This window comes from Pituophis catenifer, unplaced genomic scaffold, assembly GCF_029215685.1.
Source record: "Pituophis catenifer annectens isolate HBS135680 unplaced genomic scaffold, rPitCat1.0.hap2 SCAF_9, whole genome shotgun sequence".
Taxonomy (NCBI): Eukaryota; Metazoa; Chordata; class Lepidosauria; order Squamata; family Colubridae; genus Pituophis; species Pituophis catenifer.
Window position 1 is genome coordinate 3,609,949 of NW_027256889.1, and position 25,117 is coordinate 3,635,065.

Genomic DNA, 25,117 nt, shown 5'->3' on the forward strand with positions numbered 1-25,117 from the left:
GGATTAAAATTAGGGTGCTTGGCAGCTGGCATGTATTTAAACGTGTCTTCCTTTCAACTAATAGATTGGTTGGATGTGTCCCTTGGTTTTTTTTGATCACGGTTTATTGATTAAGCAACAATGTGCTGAGATGGTGGCATTATTATAAACTGGTTTAAAACCACAGTGGCTAGGCACAGTAGCACTGTACTTTAGGCCATAACCTGGTTTGATTTGAGCTTGTATGATGTCTCAAGCCGTTCCTGATAGCTTACTAGGTGCTGACCATGATTTAAAATGAATTCTGGCTTAGCAGTAGATAGAAATGCTTTTTTCATATGCTACAGTCATTTTGAAACGTGGATTTTAATTTGTCCTCAGAGTTGTCCCATCACAGATCCTGACGGATCTGTGGATTATCTAGCCTCTGTAACTTTCTAGAAGACAATTAGGACCATTAGATGTGCATTGCAGAACTCCGTAGGCTCACTTGATGGAAGATGTAGTAATCCAAATTGTGGGACGTTACCTATCCCATTTTTAGTGTTCCTTGGATTCAGAAAAAAGCCTCTCACCTGACTGAGGAGCTGGTAGTAGTTCACCTGCAAGAGAAAACAAAAAAACATTAAGAACTGTGTATGTGGATGGGTGGGTGGATGGGTGGATGGATAGATAGATAGATAGATAGATAGATAGATAGATAGATAGATAGATAGATAGATAGATAAAGGGGGGTGGGTGGGTGATTGATGGATCAGATCGATGGGTGGATGGATGGATGGAGATAGCCAGATAACTGGACAGCTAGACAGATACTTGGGCAATAAGACAGTTGCAAGCAAACTATCAAGGCTAAAGAGAACCAAGAACTCCACAGGAGATGACAGATGGATGGAGATGGTAGACAGACAGACAGGTGCTCTTGACTGCCATTGCCTCCTTTAGAACAAAACTTTGATCTTTTGGGTTCTCACCAGACCTACATTTGAAAGCAGACTCCATTTCACAACTGGGTTTTGTTCTAGAACTCTGTAACTTCTCCAAGCCACAAGAAACGGAGCCGAAATGAAGAGTCAGGTGGTCAGACTGCATCAGAACCAGCCACGGTTGACGGCCCTCCAGGTGGCACGTAGTCTCCCATTTCTCACCTGGTTTCGAGGAGAGGATCATGATGGCTTCGCTCCAGGGTCCGTCTCCAGCACTGGTGTAGGCTGCAATCCGTACGGTCAAGTTCTGTACACTTGAGTTCAGAGATAAAACTGTCTCGTTGGTCAGTCCCACGTCCACGATCACCTTGAAGGGAAGAGAACTTCGATCACGTGATTGTGGAGATGCTGCCACGGTCATCAGGCCAGGACCTGGTGTAAGTCCCATTTTTCAGTGCTGTTGGAACGGTTTATTTATTCATTTATTGGTTCGATTTATATGCCACCCTGAGTGGCATAGGAGGCTAATGCCTCCTACTAAGGCAGCATTTAACATCCAGCTGCCTGCAGTTACTGCGAGTTCAAATCTCACCAGGCTCAAGGTCGACTCAGCCTTCCATCCTTTCTAAGGTGGGTAAAATGAGGACCCGGTTTGTGGGGGCAATAAGCTGACTTTGTATAAAATATACAAAAGTATGAAGGCTATTGCTTAACGCATTGTAAATCGCCCTGAGTCTCCGGAGAAGGGCGGCATATAAAAATGAATAAAAATTAAAAAAAAAAAATTCTCCGGAGACTCAGGGCTGCTTACAATGCATTAAGCAATAGCCTTCATACTTTTGTATATACCTGCTTAGTAGGGCTTTCGTGCCCCCCCCCCAAGCGGTGTTCTTTTTTATACAAAGTCATCTTATTGCCCCCACAATCCGGGTCCTCATTTTACCTACCTCGGAAGGATGGAAGGCTGAGTCAACCTTGAGCCTGGTGAGATTTGAACTCGCAGTAATTGCAGATAGCTGGCAGCTAAGTGCTACTTAACAGCACTTTAGTCCGCTGCACCACCAAAGCTCTTGGTTGCTAAACAAATGTCTGTAAGTCGAGGACGATCAGTAAACTTTCAGCTGGGGATTGGAATAGGGTACGGCAGGGGTCCCCAACCTCTGGGCTGTGGACCAGCCTTGGGCCGTGGCATGCCAGAAACCTGGCCACATAAACAAGCAAAGTCCCATCTGCGGGATGCAGGCAGCAAGCGTAACCACACCTCCTTCTGGTCCACGGAAAAACCTCTCTCCACAAAACCGGTTCCTGGTGCCCAAACGGTGGGGGGCCACTGGGGTACAGCACGCTTGGCCAGGATGCTTGGGAGTTGGGCGACCTGCAGGTGTAGCCTCGTACTCACCTCGGGTGAATCCCCACTTTGACACACGAGCTTGTACCCCCGAAGAATCCCGTTGATGCTGCCCCGTGGTTGTCCCCACTGGATGATGGTGCCGCTGCCATTCTGAATCGCCTCAACGTTCTCCGGCGGGGTTGCAGGCGCTGTGAGAGAAACGTTATATTGAATTGAATTGAATTTATTACATTTTTATACCGCCCTTCTCCCAGAGGGACTCAGGGCGGTGAACAGCCAGGATTAAAATACATACAATATGAAAATTAAAATAGTTTAAAACATAATTAAATCCATTTGGCTTCCCCAATTTAAAAACCCCTTACCCATAAAACAATTAGGAGGATGAGGACCCAGTTTGTGGGGGCAATAAGCTGACTGTGTATAAATATACAAAAAGGATGAAGGCTATTGCTTAACGCATTGTAAGCTGCCCTGAGTTTCCGGAGAAAGGCAGCATATAAATCAAATTAAAAAAAATAAAAAATAAAAATAAAAATTTTAAGCTTGCTGAAAGAAGAAGGTCTTCAGAGCCCGGCGGAAGGTCCGGAGGTCCGGGATCAGTCGTATCCCTGGGGGTAGCTCGTTCCATAGGGTAGGTGCCCCCACAGAGAAGGCTCTCCCCCTGGGGGTCGCCAGCCGACATTGCTTGACAGACGGCACCCTGAGGAGACCCTCTCTGTGGAAGCGTATTGGTCGGTGGGAGGTTGTCGGTGGCAGAAGGTGGTCTCGTAGGTACCCAGGCCCCAAGCCATGGAGCGCTTTAAAGATGAGAACCAATACCTTGAAGCGCACCCGGAAGACCACCAGAAGCCAGTGCAGCTCGCGCAGGAGAGGTGTTACCTCCTGCACCATGGCAGGAGGTTTTTGTATGCACAACAACGAATTAGATATTCTAATGTGGTTTTTTTTACTGTTTTAATGCTTTGGACTGTTCTTTATTGTTTTAATGTGGTGTTTTGTTTTTTTTAATTTTAATCGTAATATTAAGGTTTTGAATTGTGAGCTGCCCAGAGTTCTTTGTTGAGATGGGTGGCTATAGAAATCAAGCAATTAAATAATAAAGTGAAGTGAAGTGAAGTGAAGTGAAGTGAAGTGAAGTGAAGTGAAGTGAAGTAAAGTAAAGTAAAGTAAAGTAAAGTAAAGTAAAGTAAAGTAATAAAATAAAATTAAATTAAATAAAATTAAATTAAATAAAATTAAATTAAATAAAATTAAATTAAATTAAATTAAATTAAATTAAATTAAATTAAATTAAATTAAATTAAATTATTAAATTAAATTAAATTAAATTAAATTAAATTAAATTAAATTAAATTAAATTAAATTAAATTAAATTAAATTAAATTAAATTAAATTACAGGTAGTCCTCAATTTACAACCACAATTGAGCCCAAATTTTCTGTTGCTAAATGAGACAGTTGTTAAGAGAGTTTTGTCCCATTTTACGACCTTTCTTGCCAGAGTTGTTAAGTGAATCACTGCACTTACTAAGCCAGGGTTCAACTAGTAACAGCTTTCTTAAGTGAACCTGGTTTACCCCCCTTGACTTGGCTTGTCAGGTCGCAAAAGGAGATCATGTGACTGCCGGGACGCTGCGGCCGTCATAAATAAGCATCTGAACTGTGATCATGTGACCATGGGGATGCTGCAATGATCGTAAGTGTGAAAAAACAGTCATGAGTCACGTTTTTCAGTGCCGTTCTAACGTCAAACAGTCACTAAACGAACTGTTGTAAGTCAGGGACTAACTGTAAATGTCGTAACTTGAGTCCTCCGTACAAGAAGGAAGAGGCCATTTCCGGCTATAGGTAGACCTCAATTTATGAAGTTAGGGGGCTGGGGTCTTGGCATCTCATCCCTCCCCATTTCCCCCCCTCCCTCTTACCCCCTTCCAAGGTCTCCATAGCGACCCAGTGGGTCCAGGGCGAATGGCCCTCGGTGGAATGGCAGGCCACGCGCACGTGGTAGGTGGTGAAGGCTGCCAGGCCGTCCAGCGTGTGGCTGAAAGGCGGGACGCGGATCTTGCGGTTATACAGCTCGTCGGAAACGGTGCTCAGGTCTTCATCGGAGCGCATAGCCTGGGAGAAAGAAGAACGTAAGCGGGTGAGGGTGGACCCCAAACAAGGAAGATGCGAGGAACGATTCCGCCTTGGATCACAGGTCCCTTCCGGTTCTCCTTCTGTTCTGTTCTGTTCTGTTCTGTTCTGTTCTGCTTTCTTTCTTTCTTTCTTTCTTTCTTTCTTTCTTTCTTTCTTTCTTTCTTTCTTTCTTTCTTTCTTTCTTTCTTCTTTCTTTAAATTTATATACCACCCTACTCCCGAAGGACTCAGGGCGGTGAACAGGCACAAAATAAAATACATAAATACAAACGTTAAGAACATAATTAAAACCAGATTACTGTTCTGTTCTGTTCTGTTCTGTTCTGTTCTGTTCTGTTCCGTTCCATTCTATTCTCTGTATTCTATTCTATATTTTCTATATTTATTCTATTCTATTCTATTCTATTCTATTCTATTCTATTCTATTCTATTCTATTCTATTCTATTTCTATATATTCTACTCTATATTTTCTATATTTATTCTATTCTATTCTATTCTCTATACTATTTTCTATATTTATTCTATTTTATTCTAATTCTATTCTATTCTATTCTCTGTATTCTATTCTATATTTTCTATATTTATTCTATTCTATTCTATTCTATTCTATTCTATTCTATTCTATTCTATTCTATTCTATTCTATTCTATTCTATTTTATTCCATTCTATTCTATATATTCTATTCTATATTTTCTATATCTATTCTATTCTATTCTATTCTATTCTAATTCTATTCTATTATTGTTTTATTCTTATTCTATTCTAATTCTAATTCAATTCTAATTCTAATTCTATTCTAATTGTTTTATTCTTATTCTATTTTATTCTATTATTGTTTTATTCCTATCCTATCCTGGTTTTATTTCCATTCCATTCTAAACCCTGATTATTGGGTTGATCACGGTCCCAAACTGCAGGGAGATCATTTTGAGTGGAAGAAAAGAAGACGTGATCCTATTGCTCAGTCAAGTTTAATTCAATCCTGTGAAAATCTATTCAAAATTATTATTATGAAATAATGGAATTTTTAAAAAAAGTCTTGGGGGATCCTTCAGAGGTGGTTCAGGACTTACAGCCATTCATCTAGCGACTGTTCAAAGTTACAACAGCTCTGGAAAAAGGGAGTGACAACCGGTCCTCACACTTATGACCGTGGCGGTCATAAGACATTTAGATCATAAGACATGATCTAAATTCACATGCTTAGCAACTGGCGTGTACTTATGACGGTTGCAGTGTCTGAGGGTCACGCCATCCCCTTTTGCGACCTTCTCGGCTGGCTTTCCATGAGGGAAGATGGATTCACTTAACGACTGCTTAACAACTGCAGTGATTCGCTTCATAGACATGACCAAAAAAGGTTGTAATAGCAGGCCTGATTCACTTAATAACCGCCTTCCTTAGCAGCAGAAATTCTGGCCCTACTTTGGGTTGCATGTTGAGGACTAGCTGCATTGATGACGTTTTATTCTTCATCCACTCCATTCTCCCATTCTTTCTTTCTTTCTTTCTTTCTTTCTTTCTTTCTTTCTTTCTTTCTTTTTTTTCTTTCTTTCTTTCTTTCTTTCTTTCTTTCTTTCCTTCCTTCCTTCCTTCCTTCCTTCCTTCCTTCCTTCCTTCTTTCTTTCTTTCTTTCTTTCTTTCTTTCTTTCTTCCTTCCTTCCTTCCTTCCTTCCTTCTTCCATTCCTCCCTTCCTTCCTTTCTATTTTTTTCTATATTCTTTAAACATTTGAAACGAATCAAGGCGTTCCAATAAAGAAAACAAGAAAAGAATTTGACCCCAGAGTTAAATTCTTTGCCTTTTTTGGAACCAAGCAACCCGTTTTGCTTTTCAAAATTCGGGCTCAGATTTTGAAGTATAAGAGTGATATTATTACAAAGTGCCGGACAGAAACTTCCCCTCCTTTTTTCTTCATTTTGGAAGCAGAAAATAGGTTTCCTACGTCCAATCGTAGTTTTGCAAAAATAACCTCCTGCAAATCCTTGTTTCTCGGCCAGATTTCCATGTGTTTTCTCGGGAATGTGGGAAGGAGGAGAGGTTGCAATGGAGAATGGTGGATTGCTGACCCCTGCCTCATATTTTGCAGGGGTGAGTTTCCTTTTTTTTTTTTTTTGGTCCATATTCCTCTTTTTTTTTTTTTCCTGCTGAAATTGCGTTTCTTCCGAAAACAACTTCCAGTACAGAAGCCTTCCACTCCTGTGTGAACGAGCCCACGTTGGAAATAACCCTTTTTTTTTTATAACTATCAGTTTTCATTCTTGGCTCTTGAAACCTCTTTCTCATGAATTTCAGTTCCCCATCCTTGGGATGGGGTTTGTCACATTTCATTCAGCTGGCCAGGCTGATGCGGGAGGGAGTGGGGGGGGGGCAGGGGGAAGTGTGTGGGGGGAATCATCGTTGGATGAGTAAACCGACATCCGGAGGGAAAAAAAAACCTTTGGCAGGAAATCGCTTCTAAAAATAAAGCAAGTTCCCTCGGAGGGCAATGCTGAAAGGGAGGTAGAATATAGGTAGGCCTCAAAATTTCTGTAGCTCAGTGAGACGGTTGTTAAGTGAGTCTTGCCCCATGTTACCACCTTTCTTGTTGTTAAGCGAATCACTGCAGTTCTTCAATGAGTCACAAATGGTTGTTAAGTGAATGGCTTCCCCGTGAACTTTGCTTGTCAGATGGCAAATGGGGATCACATGACCCCGGAATCCTGCAATCGTCATAAAGATGAGTCAGTTGTCAAATGTTGGAATTTTGATCACGTGGCCATGCTGCAATGGTCGTAAGTGTGGGAAATGGTCATAGGTCACCGATAATGGAGAATATTTGTAGCTCAGGGTTGAAATGAGGCGTCCTTGGTGCTCTTTGAGCTTGCTTGATTTCTTGCAGATGTTTCATTACCCAACTAGATAAAATCATCAATGGTAGAAGGGAATGGGGTCTGTGGGGAGGAGGAGGAAAAGGAGGGGAGGGGGAAAGAGGGGGAGGAGGAGGACTGTGGGGTCCTTGGTTACTCTCTGAGCTTGCTTGTTTACTTCAGACGTTTCATCACCCAACTAGGTAATATCATCAGTGCCACGTCACTTTCCTCAGTGCCACTGTCACTTCGAACAGTCACTAAATGTTGTAAGTCGAGGACTACCTGCAACCTGTTTCTGTATTTGAACAGAAGGGGCATCAGTTCTACCATAAAACCTTCTTTCGTAAGTTGTTGGCGGGCTGTGGGGGCGTTACCTGGATGGCGCAGAACTCCTGCGCGTAGGCGCCGCTAAAACCGGGCTCCCACGTCACATCCAGGCTGTGGTCACTACGATGGGCAACGGATAAGTCACGTGGCCGTCCAGGTAACACTACGGAGAGGAAATCATTAGCAATATTCACCTGCCAATCAATACCGAGACCACCGATGCTCTAAACAACAGGTTTCGCTCCGGAGGTCCAGTTATAAGGACAGTCGGAGACTTGATGGATAACAACTTCAACAGGCTTCGGGCCTGTTCTGCCTGAAATGCTACCTTTCGGCAGATACAGGAAATATTCCGCAGGTGTAGGAAAACAGATTGTCCCTCAACTTATAACCCGGAGGCACGAATGGCCCTCTACTGCAGGGCAGTGGTGGAATTCACATTTTTTTAGTGGGCGTGGCTTGGTGGGCGTGGCAGGGGAAGGATACTGCAAAATCCCCATTCCCACCCCACTCCTGGTGGAAGGATACTGCAAAATCCCCATTCCCTCCCCACTCTGGGGCCAGCCAGAGGTGGCATTTGCCGGTTCTCCAATCTACTCAAAATTTCCGCTACCGGTTCTCGAGAACAGTGAGGGGTTGCCCCCGGTTTGCAAGAACCGGTAGGAAAACCGGCGGGAGGCCCCGCCCACTGCCCCAGATGTCATCATCGGCGATCTGCACATGCGCAGAAGCAACGCATTTCGCTTCTCATCCCAGAAGCTGAAGAAGCTTCTGGGATGAGAAGCGAAATGTCTTCAAAGAAAAACCCAGAAAATCCAGTTGCCTCCTGAAAAAGCACCTTTGGGACAATCATGATCTGGATGATGGAGAGTCTCTACAGACTAAGTTATAATATTGCCATTAAATATAATATACAGCATGATGGAAGGGGAGCAAACCGGGGGGTGAAATGCTCCCGGTTCGGACCGGATCGCCCGATCCGGTAGCGATGGTAGCAGATGGTTCGGAGAACCGGTAGCAAAAATCCCTGCCCCCCCCCCATGCTCAGCTGAGTTGCACGATCATCAGAGGCTATTTTTTTTTTTACTTTTAAAAGCATTTTTTCTACAACCTCTTCCGACGAAAAAAATGCTTTTAAAAGTTAAAAAAAAAATAGCCTCTGATGATTGCGCGGCTCAGCTAGGATCCTCAGAGGCTTTTCAAGGCATTTTTGTCTGCAACCTCTTGGCCGAAGAGGTGGTAAAAAAAAAATGCTTTGAAAAGTCTCTGACGATCCCAGCTGAGTTGCCTGATCGTCAGAGAGGCTTTTCAAAGCATTAGAAAAAATGCTTTGAAAAGTTAAAAAAAAAAAAAAAGTTGGCCACCCCCACCCAGTCACATTTATTTATTTATTTATTTATTTATTTATTTATTTATTTATTTATTTATTTATTTATTTATTTATTTATTTATTAAATTTATTTACCACCCACATTAACCGCACCACCACCAAGCCACGCCCACAGAACCGGTAGTAACACATTTTACATTTCACCCTTGGAACAAACTCTTTATCAATGCAAAAAATAGCGTTTTGCAGTGTTTTTTTAAAAACATGCGCCTTAAATGGTACCTTCTTTAACCCCCATCGGGCAGTTTCCACACAAACCCATTTACACCGACTATTTGCATTTGGGGGGGTCCCCCCAAAATGGATTATTTACAGACACGTCTCTCACCTCTCACCACCGCAGTCCGGGAGGTGCTGACTCCCTTGGCGTTGTGGGCTTCGCACGAGAAGGAGGCGCTGTGATTCAGCCCTGCGAGGAAGCAGCAAACATCAAGAGAAAAAGATGAACGGATTGTGTGACCAACTTTAAATACTTTTAAGGGTAATGCTTTATTTTTATCCCAGTTTTATGTGTTAACAATAACTCAAGGTGGCACACATACCTAATACGTCTTCCTCATTTTCCCCACAACAACAACTCTGTGGTGGGTTGCACTGAGAGAGAGAGGGACTAGAACTCACCATCACCTGGTGATTGGCCCCATGTCATCCAGTCAGCTTTCTTGCCTAAGGCAGGACTAGAATTCACAGTCTCCTGGTGATTGGCCCAACATCATTTAGCCAATTTTCCTAAGGTGGGACTAGAACTCACCATCACCTGGTGATTAACCCAACATCACCCAACCAGCTTTCTTTCCTAAGGCAAAACTAGAACTAACTGTCACCTGGTGATTGGTCCAACATCATCCAGCCAGTTTTCCTAAGGCAGACCTAGAATTCACAATCTCCTGGTGATTGGTCCAACATCTAACCAGCTTTCCTAAGGCGGGACTAGAACTTACAGTCTCCTGGTGATTGGCCCAACGTCATCCAGCCAGCTTTCTTAAGGCAGGACTAGAACTCACCGTCACCTAGTGATTGGCCCAAAGTTACCCAGCTTTAAGTCCATGCATGCTAGCATGGGGAATTCTGGGAGCTGAAGTCCACCCATCTTAAAGTTGATAAGGTTGAGATGCACTGACTTAGTGGATGCCTAGAATGGCATCTTTGGAATGACAGCTATCATCTTAAACAACCATCAAAATTTGAATTCAGGGTTGCCTCAAAGTTTGATGCTGGGGTACTCTGCATTTTAACCTTGCTTCTTTGGCCCCTTGTGGCGGGGGGCCAGGATATTTGGAGAAAATCTAAGTTTTGTTTCGTTTCCTGAATGATACTCCGTGGTGTCATTGTTGGACAATCTCAGTAACTTCTCTTTCCTTTCCTCAGCTGCTTTGGAAGCATTGCTGAGGGGCAAAATATAAATAGATTTTTTTTTTTTTTGTCCACAAAGAATTGGAAGAAGGGATTCCCGGTTCGAATCCTGCCACTTTTCACACTGGTGGTCTTGGGAGAAAAGCCAGGGAGATCATAGAAGTAAACTTGAAAAGCTCTTGCCGTAGGCTAAATAAATAACATTTAAAAGCTTTTTTTCCCCAGACAGGAAATGATGGTTAAACCGAATGAACTCTGCAAAGCAGAGACATTAATTTGAATGAAACCTCATGAAGTCAAGAGGGAGATTGGCAGGCATTCACTCAAGACTGTTTATTTCCATGTTCCCCCATGAACATGGGGGGGGGAAGAAAATTTTTGTATTTTTTTGTAAAACTTTTCAATTAAAAAAAAAAAAAAGACTGTTTATTTCCTCTGCATGGGAACCCTTGGTGAAGGTACAGAGATAGACCTCTGGATAGTTGAGAAAATATTTCAGAATAATCCCCAGAATTCCCTGGAGGCATCTCTTCCTTTAATTTAAAACAGGAGATACATGCGTGTTAGAACGCAGGAGAGGTCAGAAAGACCAAAATATTCGTGTCCTGGAAGTTGCAGCCTAGCCTGGTGTTTTGAAGGGAATTGCCTCTTTGGCTAAATACAGTTCAGTCATTGTCAGTACATGTTTCTGGTACAGATAGTCCTTGACTTACAACGGTTCATTTAGTGACCGTTTGAAGTTACAACGGCACAGAAAAAAAGAGACTTGTGATAGTTTTTTCACACTTTCAACCATGGCAGCAGCCCCACTCCACCGGTCACATGAACAAAATTTGGACGCTTGGCAACTGACTCGTATTTATGACGGTTGCTATATCCCGGGGTCACGTGATTCCCTTTTGCAACCTTCTGACAAGCAAAGTCAAGAGAGAAGCCAGATTCACTTAACAACTGCCAAGCCCCAGGGAAAATCGGAAAATCCAGGCAGTTCGAATGAATATAAAGATTTATTTCAAGCTAAAGTTCTCTACAAGAATCTGACTTACTAATAGTCAATTGGCGGCAGTGGTGGGTTTCAAATTTTTTTACTACCGGTTCCGTGGGCGTGGCTTGGTGGGCGTGGTGTGGCTTGGTGGGCGTGGCTTGGTGGGCATGGCAGGGGAAGGATACTGTAAAATCTCCATTCCCACCCCCCTCCAGGGGAAGGTTACTGCAAAATTCCCATTTCCTCCCCGATCAGCTGGGACTTGGGAGGCAGAGAATAGATGGGGGCGGGGCCAGTCAGAATTTTTACTACCGGTTCTCCGAACTACTCAAAATTTTCAAATTTCCTACCAAACTAGGAAATATCAGATAGCTTTTAGCTGAATGAATGTATCATGTAGGGATAGACTAATGGAGTTTTATGAAGGTATAAACAGCACACAGGGGGTGGAGGGGTTTAAGTTTCATAAAATGTATTTTTGATTAGGATTTTATTTTGCGGAAGTCTTGGGGGGGAAAGGGGAGGGTTAGGGAGGGTTTGGGGGGGTTTGGGGGGGGAAACTGGGGAGAAAATGTATTTGTAAAACTTTTCAAATTAACAAAAAAAAAAATTCACTACCGGTTCTCCAGAACTGGTCAGAACCTGCTGAAACCCACCTCTGATTGGCGGTAGATAAGAGTCAAAAAAAAAATTCAAGGTGGGGTGGACTTAGATCTCTTGAGAGCACGTATGGACTCAAGACTGATGACGTGTTTGGTTCCCCCTCCCTTGGGCTCAGCCTGGTCAACTCCTACAACAACCCTGTTACTAACTTAATAACTGTAACGATTCACTTAACAGCTGGCTGGGGAATTCTGGGAGTTGAAGTCCACACGTTTTCAACTTGCCAAGGTTAGGCACTCCTGATTTAAGTTTTCCTAGAGCAGCCGATTCTTTGAACACATTGTTGTGTGGCTTGGAATCTAGCCCAGATTTAACAATAAGCAGCACCCACAATGGATGTCCTTGTCCTGATTGTACCGTTCCAAGGGCTGGGTCAAAACCAGTGGGCACTGGCACTGGACAAACAGCGGGCACCGATAAAACGAGGCCTGGGGGGGGCAAATATTTGAGTGGCATGCTCGCTGGGAGAGAACCAAAGGCCACAAGTGCTGAAAACAGGAAAGGACCCGTGGGATTAACATGTCTAGTCCACCCACTGTGGGTTATACCACTTTCTGACCACATCATTTCTGCAAAGATTTGAGTCAGCAACGGGCAAACGTTCCCAGCAGCCGGCAGAAACAGATGTCCTGGCATACAGGAGATTCGAAAAAAAGTTGATTTTTAAATTTTTGCTCCTGTCCATTTCCAGTTCTTTGTCCTGCTAATTTATGGGAACAAAAGGCAAGAAAAAACAAATGTACAGGTACAAATTGGGAGAAACCTGGCCGGACGTGAAATCCAATTTTTTTTTACTACCGGTTCTTTGGGCGTGGCTTGGTGGGTGTGGTGTGGCTTGGTGGGCATGGCAGGAGAAGGATGCTGGAAAATCTCCACTCCCTCCCCACTCCAGGGGGAAGGATACTGCAAAATCTCCATTCCCACCCCACTCCAGGGGGAAGGATACTGCAAAATCCCCATTCCCACCCCACTCCAGGGGAAGGATACTGCAAAATCCCCATTCCCTCCCCACTCCAGGGGAAGGATACTGCAAAATCTCCATTCCCACCCCACTCCAGGGGGAAGGATACTGCAAAATCTCCATTCCCACCCCACTCCAGGGGGAAGGATACTGCAAAATCTCCATTCCCACCCCACTCCAGGGGGAAGGATACTGCAAAATCCCCATTCCCACCCCACTCCAGGGGAAGGATACTGCAAACTCTCCATTCCCTCCCCACTCCAGGGGGAAGGATAGCGCAAAATCTCCATTCCCTCCCCACTCTGGAGCCAGCCAGAGGTGGTATTTGCTGGTTCTCCGAACTGCTCAAAATTTCCGCTACCGGTTCTCCAGAACCTGTCAGAACCTGTCTGGATTTCACCCCTGCCCATCCCGAAGACCAGCCTTCAACCCCCAGAAATCTCCACTCAGGAACCAGACAGACAGACAGACAGACAGACAGACAGACAGACAGACAGACAGACAGACAGACAGAGAGAAAAAAAAGCCTTAACCAGTTTTAAAGTGAAAACAGGACCGGAAACACCACTTTTTCATCCCCCTCCTCCTGCTGTGGTTTTAGCTTGGTTTAACTGGTATGGAAGAGGCCAGACCTCCCCCCCTCCCCTCCCCTCCCCTCCCCCCACCACACCCCTCCTTCCTGGTAATTCCTGCAGGCTTTGATCCCAAAGTTTGAATCATCAGCCCCGTCACCTCCAGACCAACATTCCCTGTCTTTGACTCAGCACCAAACGGAATGAAGATTGCTTTATTGGACCTGACCAAGTTGCTGAAGGAATGCAGGCATGTGGGGCAAGGGGTGGTCGGCTACCCACCCACCCACCTACCCACCCACCCGTCCTTGCCTGCAACATGGGATCTTAATTAAACATTGCTTGCGGGAAAGGTGGGGGTGTCCAATTATTCTGCAAAGACCCTGAAGGCAGAAGAAGAAGAAGAAGCAGCAGCAACGGATGGAAACTAACTCAGGAGAGAAGCAAGCTGGAACTAAGGAAAAATTTCCTAAGTGGGAACGATTAACCAGGGCCTCCAGAGACTGTGGTTGCTCCAACACTGGAGGTTTTTGAGTAGAGACTGGACAGCCATCTGTCTGAAATGATATAGATCAACGATGGCTAACCTTTTTGCTGTCGTGTGCCAAAAGCGGGAGCACGGAGGGGGGGGGTCACGCACGCACGTGGCCACACCCATAGTTCAATGCCCCCCTGCCCCGCCCCCTCACGCATGCACATGTGAATCCCCACACACTCCCCTCGCTTTTGTCACGCGACGGCAAAAAGGTTACCAGTGGGCCCGGTAGGTCCGTTTTTTGCCCTCCCCAGGCTCCAGAGGCTTCTCTGGAGCCTGGGGAGGGCTAAAACAACCTCCCCCACTCCCCCAGAGGCTGGAAATGGCCCATTTACCAACTTCCAGTGGGCCCAGAAGGCCTGAAAATCAGCTGGCCGGCACGCGCATGCACGCTGGAGCTGAGCTAGGGCAATGCTCGCGTGCCCACAGATATGGCTCCGTGTGCCACCTGTGGCACGTGTGCCATGGGTTCGCCATCACGGATATAGATTCTCCTGCTTGAGCAAGGGGCTGGACTAGAAGATCTCCAAGGTCCCTCCCAACTCTGTTATTCTGTCGTCTTCTTCAGTTTCCCCCCAGCTTGCCAGAGCCTGGCTGAGCTCAGCCTCAGGGGTGGGGGGAGGTTGAAGGGGGAAGAAATGGGGGAAGGAGGGCGGAAAAAGGGGACACAAAGGAAGACCATCTCGGGGGGGGGGCCGCAGTGCCAGCAGAGCCTCCTGCAAGCAAGCTGAGTTTCCTTCTGCCAAACCGCTGTGTTTGTTTTCTCCTGGCATAGAGAGAACCTGTCTCGCTTTGTCCCCCCCGGTTGCCTCTGGTCCAACGAGTCTGACGAGTCTGGGAAGATTTATCTCAGGGAATTTCATTTCTTTTCTACGTTGGGACGAGTCTCAAAAGCCCTTTCAAACCTGTCTGGCTGCATGAGGGAGGGGGATTTTTATAAAGGGGGCCGGCGGGACTCTCCCCTCCTGGTTCTGCTTTAAAGAAAATTCAGGCTCCCATCTCTCTCTCTCTCTCTCTCTCCTTTCTCTCTTCCTCTCTCTCTCCCTCTTTATCATCTATCATCTCTCTCTCTTCCTCTCTCTCCCTCTCCCTCTCTATCATCTCCCTCTCTCTATCATCTCTCTCTACCTCTCCCTCTTCCTCTCTCTCTCTCCTTTCTCTCTCCCTCTCCTTCTCTACCATCTCTCTCCCCCTCTTTCTTTTTCTCTTTCTCTCTCCCTCTTCCTCTCTCTCTCCTTTCTCTCTTCCTCTCTCTCATCTCTCATCTCTCTCTCTCTCATCTTTCTGTCTCACACTCTCTTCCTCTCTCTCACTCTCTATCATCTATCATCTCTCTTTCTTTCTCTCTCTCTCCTGCCCCTCTCTCTTTTTCTCTCTATCATCTATCATCTCTCTTTCTTTCTCTCTCTCTCCTGCCCCTCTTTCTCTTTCTCTATCATCTATCATCTCTCGTTCTTCCTCTCTCTCCCTCTCTCTCCCTCTTCCTCTCTCTCTCTCTCATCTCTCATCTCTCTCTCTCTGTTTCTCTCTCTCTCTCTCATCTCTCTCTCACTCACTTACTCTCTTCTCACTCTCTATCATCTATCATCTTTCTCTCTCTCCCTCCCCTCTTTCTTTCTCTTTCTCTCTTTCTCTCTCATCTCTCATCTCTCTGTCTCTTCCTCTCTCTCTCACTCTTTCTCATCTCTCATCTCTCTCTGTCTCTCATCTCTCTGTCTCTTTTTCTGTCTCTCATCTCTCATCTGTGTGTGTGTGTGTGTGCGCAGATGTGCATCTGTGTTGAAATGCACAGGGAGTCCTTGACTTACAACCATTCATTTAAGCGACTGTTCAAATTTACAGCGGCCCTAAAAAAAGGGACTTGCAACCGGTTCTCGCGCTTACCACCAAACGTGATCACAATTTAGATACTTGACAGCCGGCCTGCATTTACGACGGTTGCAAGCTGGCTGGGGAATTCTGGGAGTTGAAGCGCACACATCTTAAAAGTTGCCTTCCATACAACAATTTAAGTAACATACCTGGAACCTCTACAGTATCTACTTCTTGACTTGGCCTACCTCCAAGGGCTGTCCCAGGGAATCCCAGGGCTGTAGACCAGACCAAAAGCATCGAGCTGGAAGACTGCTGTCTGCAGGCTTCCACGAAAACACCACGGTCCATATTAATCACGAAACCCCTAAACGGTGAAATTTCCTTTGAAAGCGATCTGGCATTTTTGTTGTAACTCGGAAGGGACACAGTGGTATTGTAGTCTCTAGCCCAGGGGGTCAGCAACCTGCGGCTCTGGAGCCGCATGTGGCTCTTTCACCTCTCTGCTGGGGCTCCCTGTCACTCAAAATATGCATCACAACCACCAATGTGCGACACCCGCCAGTATGCGATTTATTGAGCTTTTCATCCCCCGGTAGGCCAACCACGGATAAATCCAAGAAAAGAAAAGTTTCAGAACGTTTAATTCAACTACGTATGCTAGTTTTGTGGCCGCTCAAGAAATAGTCAGGCCCGGGAAGTGTTTTGTGGCTCCCGGTGTTTTCTTTTCTGTGGAAAACGGGTCCAAATGGCTCTTTGAGTGTTTAAGGTTGCAGACCTCTGCTCTAGCCTCTCATCCTCAGGCTGAGATGACTACTCAGAGCCATAATTGCTCAGTCCTAGGCACGCAAGCCCCTTTAGGCTCAATGGGGCTTTGTCTCGAGACTAAACGCTCAACGTTGTGGTTTGACTAAGGCTTCTTACGACTACAAAGACCATTGAGGGACTACAAAGAGGGTCGTGAGGAATCAGGCCAATCAGGAACGTTCCCCAACCGCAGCCATGATCCTCCAGAGTGATTTCCTGTTCACCAGGCCTCTGCTTGGAGCTCTGTACAATTGCCCAGTCATCAGAAAAGGCTAAGAGTTGTGGTTCGAACCAGGAATTCATAGGAGACCGACATAATTTGAGTAAGCGGCTTGTTTTCAAGGCAAAGGGCACTAGGTGGGAAACGGATGGGAAGGAAAAAGGAGACTTGGTCATTTAAGATCTGGGGACCAGCAGAATCAGGTGAAGTCCTCAGTGCTCACGGTGGTTTCCTTGCAAACGTTTCATTACTTGACTAGGTTACATCATCAGTACTAGTAGCAGGGGTGAGATCCAGCAGGTTCTGACAGGTTCTGGAGAACTGCTAGCGGAAATTTTGAGCAGTTTGGAGAACTGGCAAATACCACCTCTGGCTGGCCCCAGAGTGCGGTGGGAATGGAGATTTTGCAGTATTCTTCCCCCAGGAAGGAAGGGAATGGAGATTTTGCAGTATTCTTCCCCCAGGAAGGAAGGGAATAGAGATTTTGCAGTATTCTTCCCCCAGGAAGGAAGGGAATGGAGATTTTGCAGTATTCTTCCCCCAGGAAGGAAGGGAATGGAGATTTTGCAGTATTCTTCCCCCAGGAAGGAAGGGAATGGAGATTTTACAGTATTCTTCCCCCAGGAAGGAAGGGAATGGAGATTTTGCAGTATTCTTCCCCCAGGAAGGAAGGGAATGGAGATTTTGCAGACAGTGAGTTCTAGTTCCACCTTAGCCATGAAAGCCAACCAGGTGACTGTAAGTTCTAGTCCCGCCTTAGCCATGAAAGACGGCTGGGTGACTCTGGGCCGACCACCAGGAGACGGTGAGTTCTAGTTCCACCTTAGCCATGAAAGCCAACCGGGTGACTGTGAGTTCTAGTCCTACCTTAGGCACAAAAGCCAGCTGGGTGACTTTGAGCCGATCACCAGGAGACGATGAGTTCTAGTTCCACCTTAGCCACGAAAGCCAACTGGGTGACTGTGAGTTCTAGTCCTGCCTTAGGCACAAAAGCTGGCTGGGTGACTCTGGGCCAATCACCAGGAGACAGTGAGTTCTAGTTCCACTTTAGGCATGAATACCAGCTGGGTAGACTTTGGGTCAATCCCAGGAGACTGAGAATTCTAGTTCTGCCTTGGGTATATAAGTCAGCTGGGCAACTCTGGGCCAATCATGAGGCGACTGGAAGTTCTAGTTTTTCCTCTGGCACAAAAGCCAGCCTGGTGATTTGGGGCCAGTCACTCCCTCTCAGCCCAACCAACCTCACAAGGTTGTTGTTATGGGTAAAATAGGACGAGGAAGAAGTATTAGGTATGTTCGCCGGCCGGAGTTATTTATAAAGTGATAAAGATAGAATAAAATTCCGATTTATCAATCAATCAATGAGAAGCAACCGGAATCAAGTCAAGCTATTCTCCAAAGAAAGCAGGACAAGAAACAACGGATGGAAACGAATCAAGGAGAGAAGCAACCTCGAACTAAAGAGGAATTTCCCTGTCAGCGAGATAAATTAATCAGTGGAACAAATTGCCTTTCAGAAGTTGTGAATTCTCCAACACGGGAGGCTTTTAAGAAAAGATTGGACAACCATTTGTCTGAAATGATCTAGAGCCGTGATGGCGAACCTATGGCACGGGTGCCACAGGTGGCACGCGGACCCATATCTGTGGGCACGCAAGCGTTGCCCTACTCAGCTCCAGCGCGCACATGTGCACCGGCCAGCTAATTTTCGGGCCTTACGGGCCTACCTGAAGTTGGGAAATGGGCTGTTGCCGGCCTCCGGAGAGGTGGGTGGGGGACAGAAGGCTGTTTTTGCCCTCCCCAGGCTCCAAGAAGAGCCTCTGGAGCCTGGGGAGGGCGGAAAACGAGCCTACTGGGCCATCCCGTGCCAAAAGTGGGGGTAGCACAAGGGGGGGGTCACGTGCGCATGTGCAGGGGATGGGGCGCATTGAGTTATGGGTATGGGCACACTCATGCATGACCTCCCCCCCCCGCATGATCCCCACTTTTGACACACGACAGCAAAAAGGTTAGCCATCTCTGGTATAGAGTTTCCTGCCTGAGGAGGAATGGGGGTTGGACTAGAGGACCTCCAAGGGCCCTTCCAACTCTGTTCTGAATGATATCTTGCCAGCTCTTGGGAAGAGCCTGGGATAGCTCAACAGACAGAGCTCTGTAATTTAACACCAACTGTCTGCAATTAAAGTAAGATCGAATCCCACCAGGCTCAAGGCTGACTCAGCCTTCCATCCTTTCTAAGGTAGGTTAAATGAGGACCCAGTTTGTGGGGGCAATAAGCTGACTTTGTATAAAAATATACAAAAGGATGAAGGCTATTGCTTAACGCACTGTAAGCCGCCCTGAGTCTCCGGAGAAGGGCGGCATATAAATCAAATTAAAAAAACAAAACAAAACACCAGCTGTCTGCAATTACTGTAAGTTCAAATCTCTCCAAGGCTCAAGGTTGACTCAGCCTTCCATCCTTTCTAAGGTAGGTAAATTGAGGACCCAGATTGTGGGGGCAATAAGCTGACTTTGTATAAATATACAAAGGTATGAAGGCTATTGCTGAGCACATTGTAAGCCGCCCTGAGTCTCCGGAGAAGGGCGGCATATAAATCAAATTTAAAAAAAAAAAAAAAAAAGAGGAAGGTTAAGGCCATCTGACGACTCGAAGAAAAGGTGGCAGGCACCCTTCTCCCGCCTGGGCAGTGCGTGATTCAAGGCACCACCCAGCTCTGGTTTACCTGGAACCCCGGGGGGATTTCTCAACACCCCTCTCATTGCGATAAACCCCTCCTGCACTTGCATTCGCAAGGTTATGGAATGGGAGGAGGGGGGAACATGTAGATCCAAAACAACTGGGCATATCACACCCTTGTTCTTTTGCTTCCCTGTCTCTTTTGCTCAGGCAGGCAGGCAGGCAGGCAGATAAAACCCCGGCTTCTTCTTGCCTGCCAACTGCCCAAAAAAAAGTCTTTGGTAACTTTGGCCCCGCCGGTTCCCACGCTTGGAGCGAACCCCTCCCCGGCCCTGAGCCATCGGGAATCGTCCCTCTCCATAGAAAAAAAAAAAAAAAACAAGGACAAAGGACGTCGCAAGTTGGGGACAAGCCAGACATTCAGAGGAGGGGGGGGAACGAGAAAAGAAGACAATGAACAAGGACGTGGAACTGGGGAAGGGGGGGGGCCTGGACGAGGCTGAATGGCGGGGAGAGGAAGGGGGTCTTGCATGCACCGCCGAGCCCCCTTTTTCTGCTGCTGGGAAACCCAAATCCCCACTTTGCAGCCAATGCAACCCCAGAGCTTGAAAGAAAAAGGGTAACTTTTTATGACTTCGTTGGCCAGATATTGGGGGGGGGGGGAAAGGCAGACGATGAAAGCCATGAGCCCAGGGGTGAGAGGGATGAAAAAGGGCCCCCTTTTGATCCGTAATTCCTCCTCCTTTCAGCCCCACGGCTATTTTCAGCCCTGGAGTCTGGAGCAAAGGGAAATGAAACCCCAAAGAATGGGGTTTTATCGAGCGAAGTGGCCAAGCCACCATTGGATTTCGTCGCTTTGGGGAAGGCGCTAAACGGCCTATTGAGGGTGTTCAGACAAACACACAATGCCCCAAACCAGGCTGTCACATTCGGGGTGGCTGGGAGGCGTCGGGGTGCCCAGGAACCCTGCCAACTCAGGAAGGGCTATTCAAAGCCAGGGCACTCAAGGGGGCCATGGGATTCGGATATCGTCCTGTGTCGTGACTGCTTAAAACCATGGTTAGTGGAATCAGACAGAAAGAGATTGTACATTCTTGGTTTGTCTGTGTGGCCTGCCAAGGTTCCTGTTAAAATCTGCAGAGGTGTGGGAAGGGAAGGGAGACGAAGGGAAGGGAAGGGAAGGAAAGGAAGAAAGGAGAAGGGTAGGAGGAAAGGGAAGGGAAGGGAGACAGGAAAGGAAAGGAAAGGAAAGGAAAGGAAAGGAAAGGAAAGGAAAGGAAAGGAAAGGAAAGGAAAGGAAAGGAAAGGAAAGGAAAAAAGGAGAAGGATGGGAGGGAAGGGAAGGGAAGGGAAGGGAAGGGAAGGAAAGGAAAGGAAAGGAAAGGAAAGGAAAGGAAAGGAAAGGAAAGGAAAGGAAAGGAAAGGAAAGGAAAGGAAAGGAAAGGAAAGGATAGGAAGGAAAGGAAGAAAGGAGAAGGGTAGGAGGGAAGGGAAGGGAAGGGAAGGAAAGGGAGACGAAGGGAAGGAAAGGGAAGGGAAAGGAAGAAAGTCAGGGGAGGAGAGGATGGGAGGGGGGAGGAAGGAAGGAAAGAAGAAAGGGGAAAGGAAAGGAATTCGGAGGACTTGCTAACAAGCCATCATCCCCCATTACCATACCAACCTTTAAGCCACGGTTGTAATTTGTCACAAACTCCAAAACCCTGGTTGTAACTCCAGGACTAGCTGTGGTCCAGTATGGATGTCATCTCAGCTGTCCTGGGTGAAATCTCCACCCCACCTTGGCAGCTGCTGCCTCTTGAAAGGGGTCACTTTCTGACCAGAAGAAGAACCGGGGCGTGGCGGTTTAGCTGACTCACCTCTCACCCCCAACACGGAAGGGGTCTCGGCCAGGGGATCCGCCAAGGAGTTAAGGGGAACGCTGTCCTGCAACCAGATGAGCGAAACAGGTTCCGGGGGTCCCTGGGCGGCACAGCTGAGGTTGAAGGGAGTACCAGCCGTGATCTCCAGATCTTGGGGCTCCTCGGAGAAAAAGGGGAGGCCTGGCCACGAGAGAGAAGAAAGAAACCGCTTGAACAAACGAGGATTGGTTGGGGGTTCACAGGTGGCACTAAACCACCATTTTTTGAACAAGCCATGATGGCAAAGCCAAGCCACGATGGGCTGGTTCACATGAAACAAAGATGAAGAATATGGGGGGCGGGGGGTGTTGGTGGGTTTGAGCCAAACTAGGATGTTGTCGTCAACAATATCGAAACAAGCACATCTTGGCTTAGTCTTAGTCCTCTGGAATCAACTCCCCTTGGAGCTCCGACTAGCGCCTGACCTTCGCACCTTCCGCCGGGAATTAAAAACTTGGCTTTTCAAATCCCTTGACCTGGTCTGATGACGGGGTTTTAAGGGTTTTAATGGGTTAATTTTAAATTTTTTAGATTTTAGTTTTTATTTTTATTGTGGCTTGTGTTTTATTGTTGTGAGCCGCCCCGAGTCCATTGTGAGATAGGGCGGCATATAAGCCGAATAAAATAAAATAAATAAATAAATAAATAAATAGTCTTATACAGGAATCAAATCAGTGTTTTTCAACCTTTGCGACTTGAAGATGGGTGGGCTTCAACTCCCAGAATTCTCCCAGAATTCTGGGAGTTGAAGCCCAGCCATCTTCAAGTCGCCAAAGTTGAGAAACAGCGTCTAGAATAATTTCCCTCAACCTGGCAACCCTGTTAAAGACCAAAGTCTCGGAATAATGGATGATATTTATAAAAAGTAAATTATTTAAAAGGAATCAAACCTCTGGCCATTTATGCCGGTTGCTCCTTGAGGCTAGCAGGGAATAAAATTCCCGATTTCTGAACACGGCTGTGCCTCCCCAGGTGTCTACGAAGAGACTCATCACCCCCATGTTACATTTACCTTCTAACTGCAGGTAAGCTTCTTCGGAAAACAATTCAGATCCATTCACCGAGGCCACACACTGGTAATTTCCCATGTCCGAAAGCTGGAGGGAAGAGATGCTGGAGGGAGGAGGGGGGGGAAGATGAGGAGGGGGTGGTGGAAGAGATGAGGATATGGTCAGCAAAGAGGCTCTGAGCATAGATTGTGTTGTCTACGAGACTGGATGCCTGTGAAATCCATGCCTGGGATGGTTTATCGAACTTAAACCAGTGTTTCTCAGTCTTAGCAACTTTAAGATGCGTGGACTTCAGCTCCCAGAATTCCCTAGCTAGTATATGTGAACTTCGACTCCCAGAATTCCTTAGCCAGCATATATAAACTTCGACTCCCAGAATTCCTTAGTCAGCATATATTAACTTCGACTCCCAGAATTCCTTAGCCAGCATATATGAACTTCGACTCCCAGAATTCCTTAGTCAGCATATATGAACTTCGACTCCCAGAATTCCTTAGTCAGCATATATTAACTTCGACTCCTAGAATTCCTTAGCCAGCATATATGAACTTCGACTCCCAGAATTCCTTAGCCAGCATATATGAACTTTGACTCCCAGAATTCCTTAGCCAGCATATATTAACTTCAACTCCCAGAATTCCTTAGCCAGCATATATGAACTTCAGCTCCCAGAATTCCCTAACTAGTATATGTGAACTTCAACTCCCAGAATTATCTTAGACAGCATATGTGAACTTCTACTCCCAGAATTCCTTAGTTAGCATATATGAACTTCGACTCCCAGAATTCCTTAGCCAGCATATATGAACTTCAACTCCCAGAATTCCTCAGCCAGCATATATTAACTTCGACTCCCAGAATTCCTTAGTTAGCATATATGAACTTCAACTCCCAGAATTCCTTAGCCAGCATATATGAACTTCGACTCCCAGAATTCCTTAGCCAGCATATATTAACTTCAACTCGGGGGGGTGGGGGGAAGGCTGTTTTCGCCCTCCCCAGGCTCCAAGAAAGCCTCTGGAGTTTGGGGAGGGCAAAAAATGGGCCTACCGGGCCCACCATGCCATCGAGTGCCAAAAGTGGGGTGAGCGCACGGGGGGGGGGGGTCGTGTGCGCGTGCGCAGGACACATTGAATGATGGGCGTGGGCATGTGCGCACGCAGCCTCCCCGCTTTGCCCCCCATTTTGGCACGTGACAGCAAAAAGGTTAGCCATCACTGTACTAGATTATGCGGAAATGGACAGACTTAATGCTAAAAATAAAAGATAAAGGAGATACAGAATACTATTCAACATGGAATAATAGATTCTATCAATGGTTAGATTTGCATCTTTTTCTAACCACTTAAAGTGGTCTCCAAAATCCCTAGAACCAGACCCAGAGGAATCTAAAAAAAAATAATTTTAGCAAAGGGAGGAAAAAAAATGTTCTCAAGGTCTAACATTCCCCAGGCAGGGACCAAGCTGGTTTTTAAACAAAGCGACGGCGATGCATTTGACAAAAAGGGGGACAAATTTGGATTGCCTCACAGTGGCGCCATCTTGACTTTTTTGACGTTCCTTGCCTCACCGCAGCCGACGCAAAAGCTTTGACAAAGCTAATGAAAGACAAAGGAATCGCAGTCTGATGCAACCGGAACGAAAAGTTCAGAGAATGCAGTTTTCAGCTACTAAGGGGAAAGTTTCCAAGGTTTTATTTTTGCGGTGGGGAGAGTTAGTGTTTATCATTAAGAAAAGGTCAGGGACCTTTTTACTCATTTAAAGTCAGGATTCTTTCCTCTTTGGTTTCCTTCCCCAGATTGACTCCCTGCCTCTTCTTCCCTCTTGCAAAGTCAGCGGAGAAAACGGCAGAAGCTTCTTTGGAGGGTTTGTCTCGCAGGCAAGTTCCTTAAAACAATTTTTGTTTCATTCAGCAAAATCGGGTTTTTATTCCAGGATGTTTATCACAACTGAGTCCAAGGCTGCTTTTTTTTTTTTGCAAAGCCAACCCTCACTCTTGCCCCACAAACAAGAAAAAGAAAATGATGAAAAAGAAACTTAAGTTTAAAAAAACAACAACCCCAGATTCGCTGATCCCACATAACTAAGGGGCAAAGTCAATTTTAAAAATGCAACGTGCAATCTAAAGGCATTTCTTTTTTTAAACAGAATAATGGAAGGGACCTTAGAGGTCTTCTGTTTTGGCACTCAGTGCCGAAAAGGTTCGCCAACACTGTCCTAGAGTGTGTTATTAGCTTCCGTTTAAAAATCAAGTTTCCATCCCTCATGGGCAGTGGCGGGATTCAAATAATTTAACAACCAGTTCTCTGCCTTAATGATTTCTTCCAACAACCAGTTCACCAAACTGCTCAGAAAGTTAACAACCGGTTCTCCCGAAGTGGTGCGAATTGGCCCCACTGCTCATGGGGGTCAGAAAGAAGATTCGGTGTAAAAAAAAAAACTAAACTGAACATGCTGATTTGAAGTTTCTTTTGATAAGAGGTTTGCGGTAATGAAGGAACGTTTGGGGAAACATTGCTTGAGAAAAAACTATGATGGGTGAAATCAGGCATTGCGTTAAACGGAGGCTTCTGAACAAACCAGAATAGTCTAGCTTCACCCGTGATGCTCCCTTGCAAACCAAAAAAGCCCCATTGAAATTTAGGATGCTATCC

At 46.0% G+C, this 25,117-nt stretch overlaps 1 protein-coding gene across 4 annotated transcripts in view; it reads right to left on the reverse strand.

Annotated features, from left to right (window-relative positions):
- AXL (AXL receptor tyrosine kinase) overlaps positions 1–25,117 on the reverse strand; it is a 55,663-nt gene that overhangs the window by 17,503 nt on the left and 13,043 nt on the right. For 2 of the 4 annotated variants that reach the window (XM_070950195.1, XM_070950194.1), the window contains exons 1-3: positions 4,184–4,513; positions 2,305–2,444; positions 1,128–1,272 (exon numbers count right to left, since the gene is read on the reverse strand). In XM_070950195.1, coding sequence (XP_070806296.1) covers positions 1,128–1,272; positions 2,305–2,444; positions 4,184–4,373 — 475 coding nt within the window. In that variant the 5' untranslated portion in view covers positions 4,374–4,513. Of the gene's footprint in view, positions 1–554; positions 582–1,091; positions 1,273–2,304; positions 2,445–4,183; positions 4,514–7,624; positions 7,741–9,295; positions 9,377–21,411; positions 21,595–22,465; positions 22,567–25,117 lie in introns of those variants that run through there. The other 2 variants (XM_070950192.1, XM_070950193.1) reach the window with 2 other exon arrangements.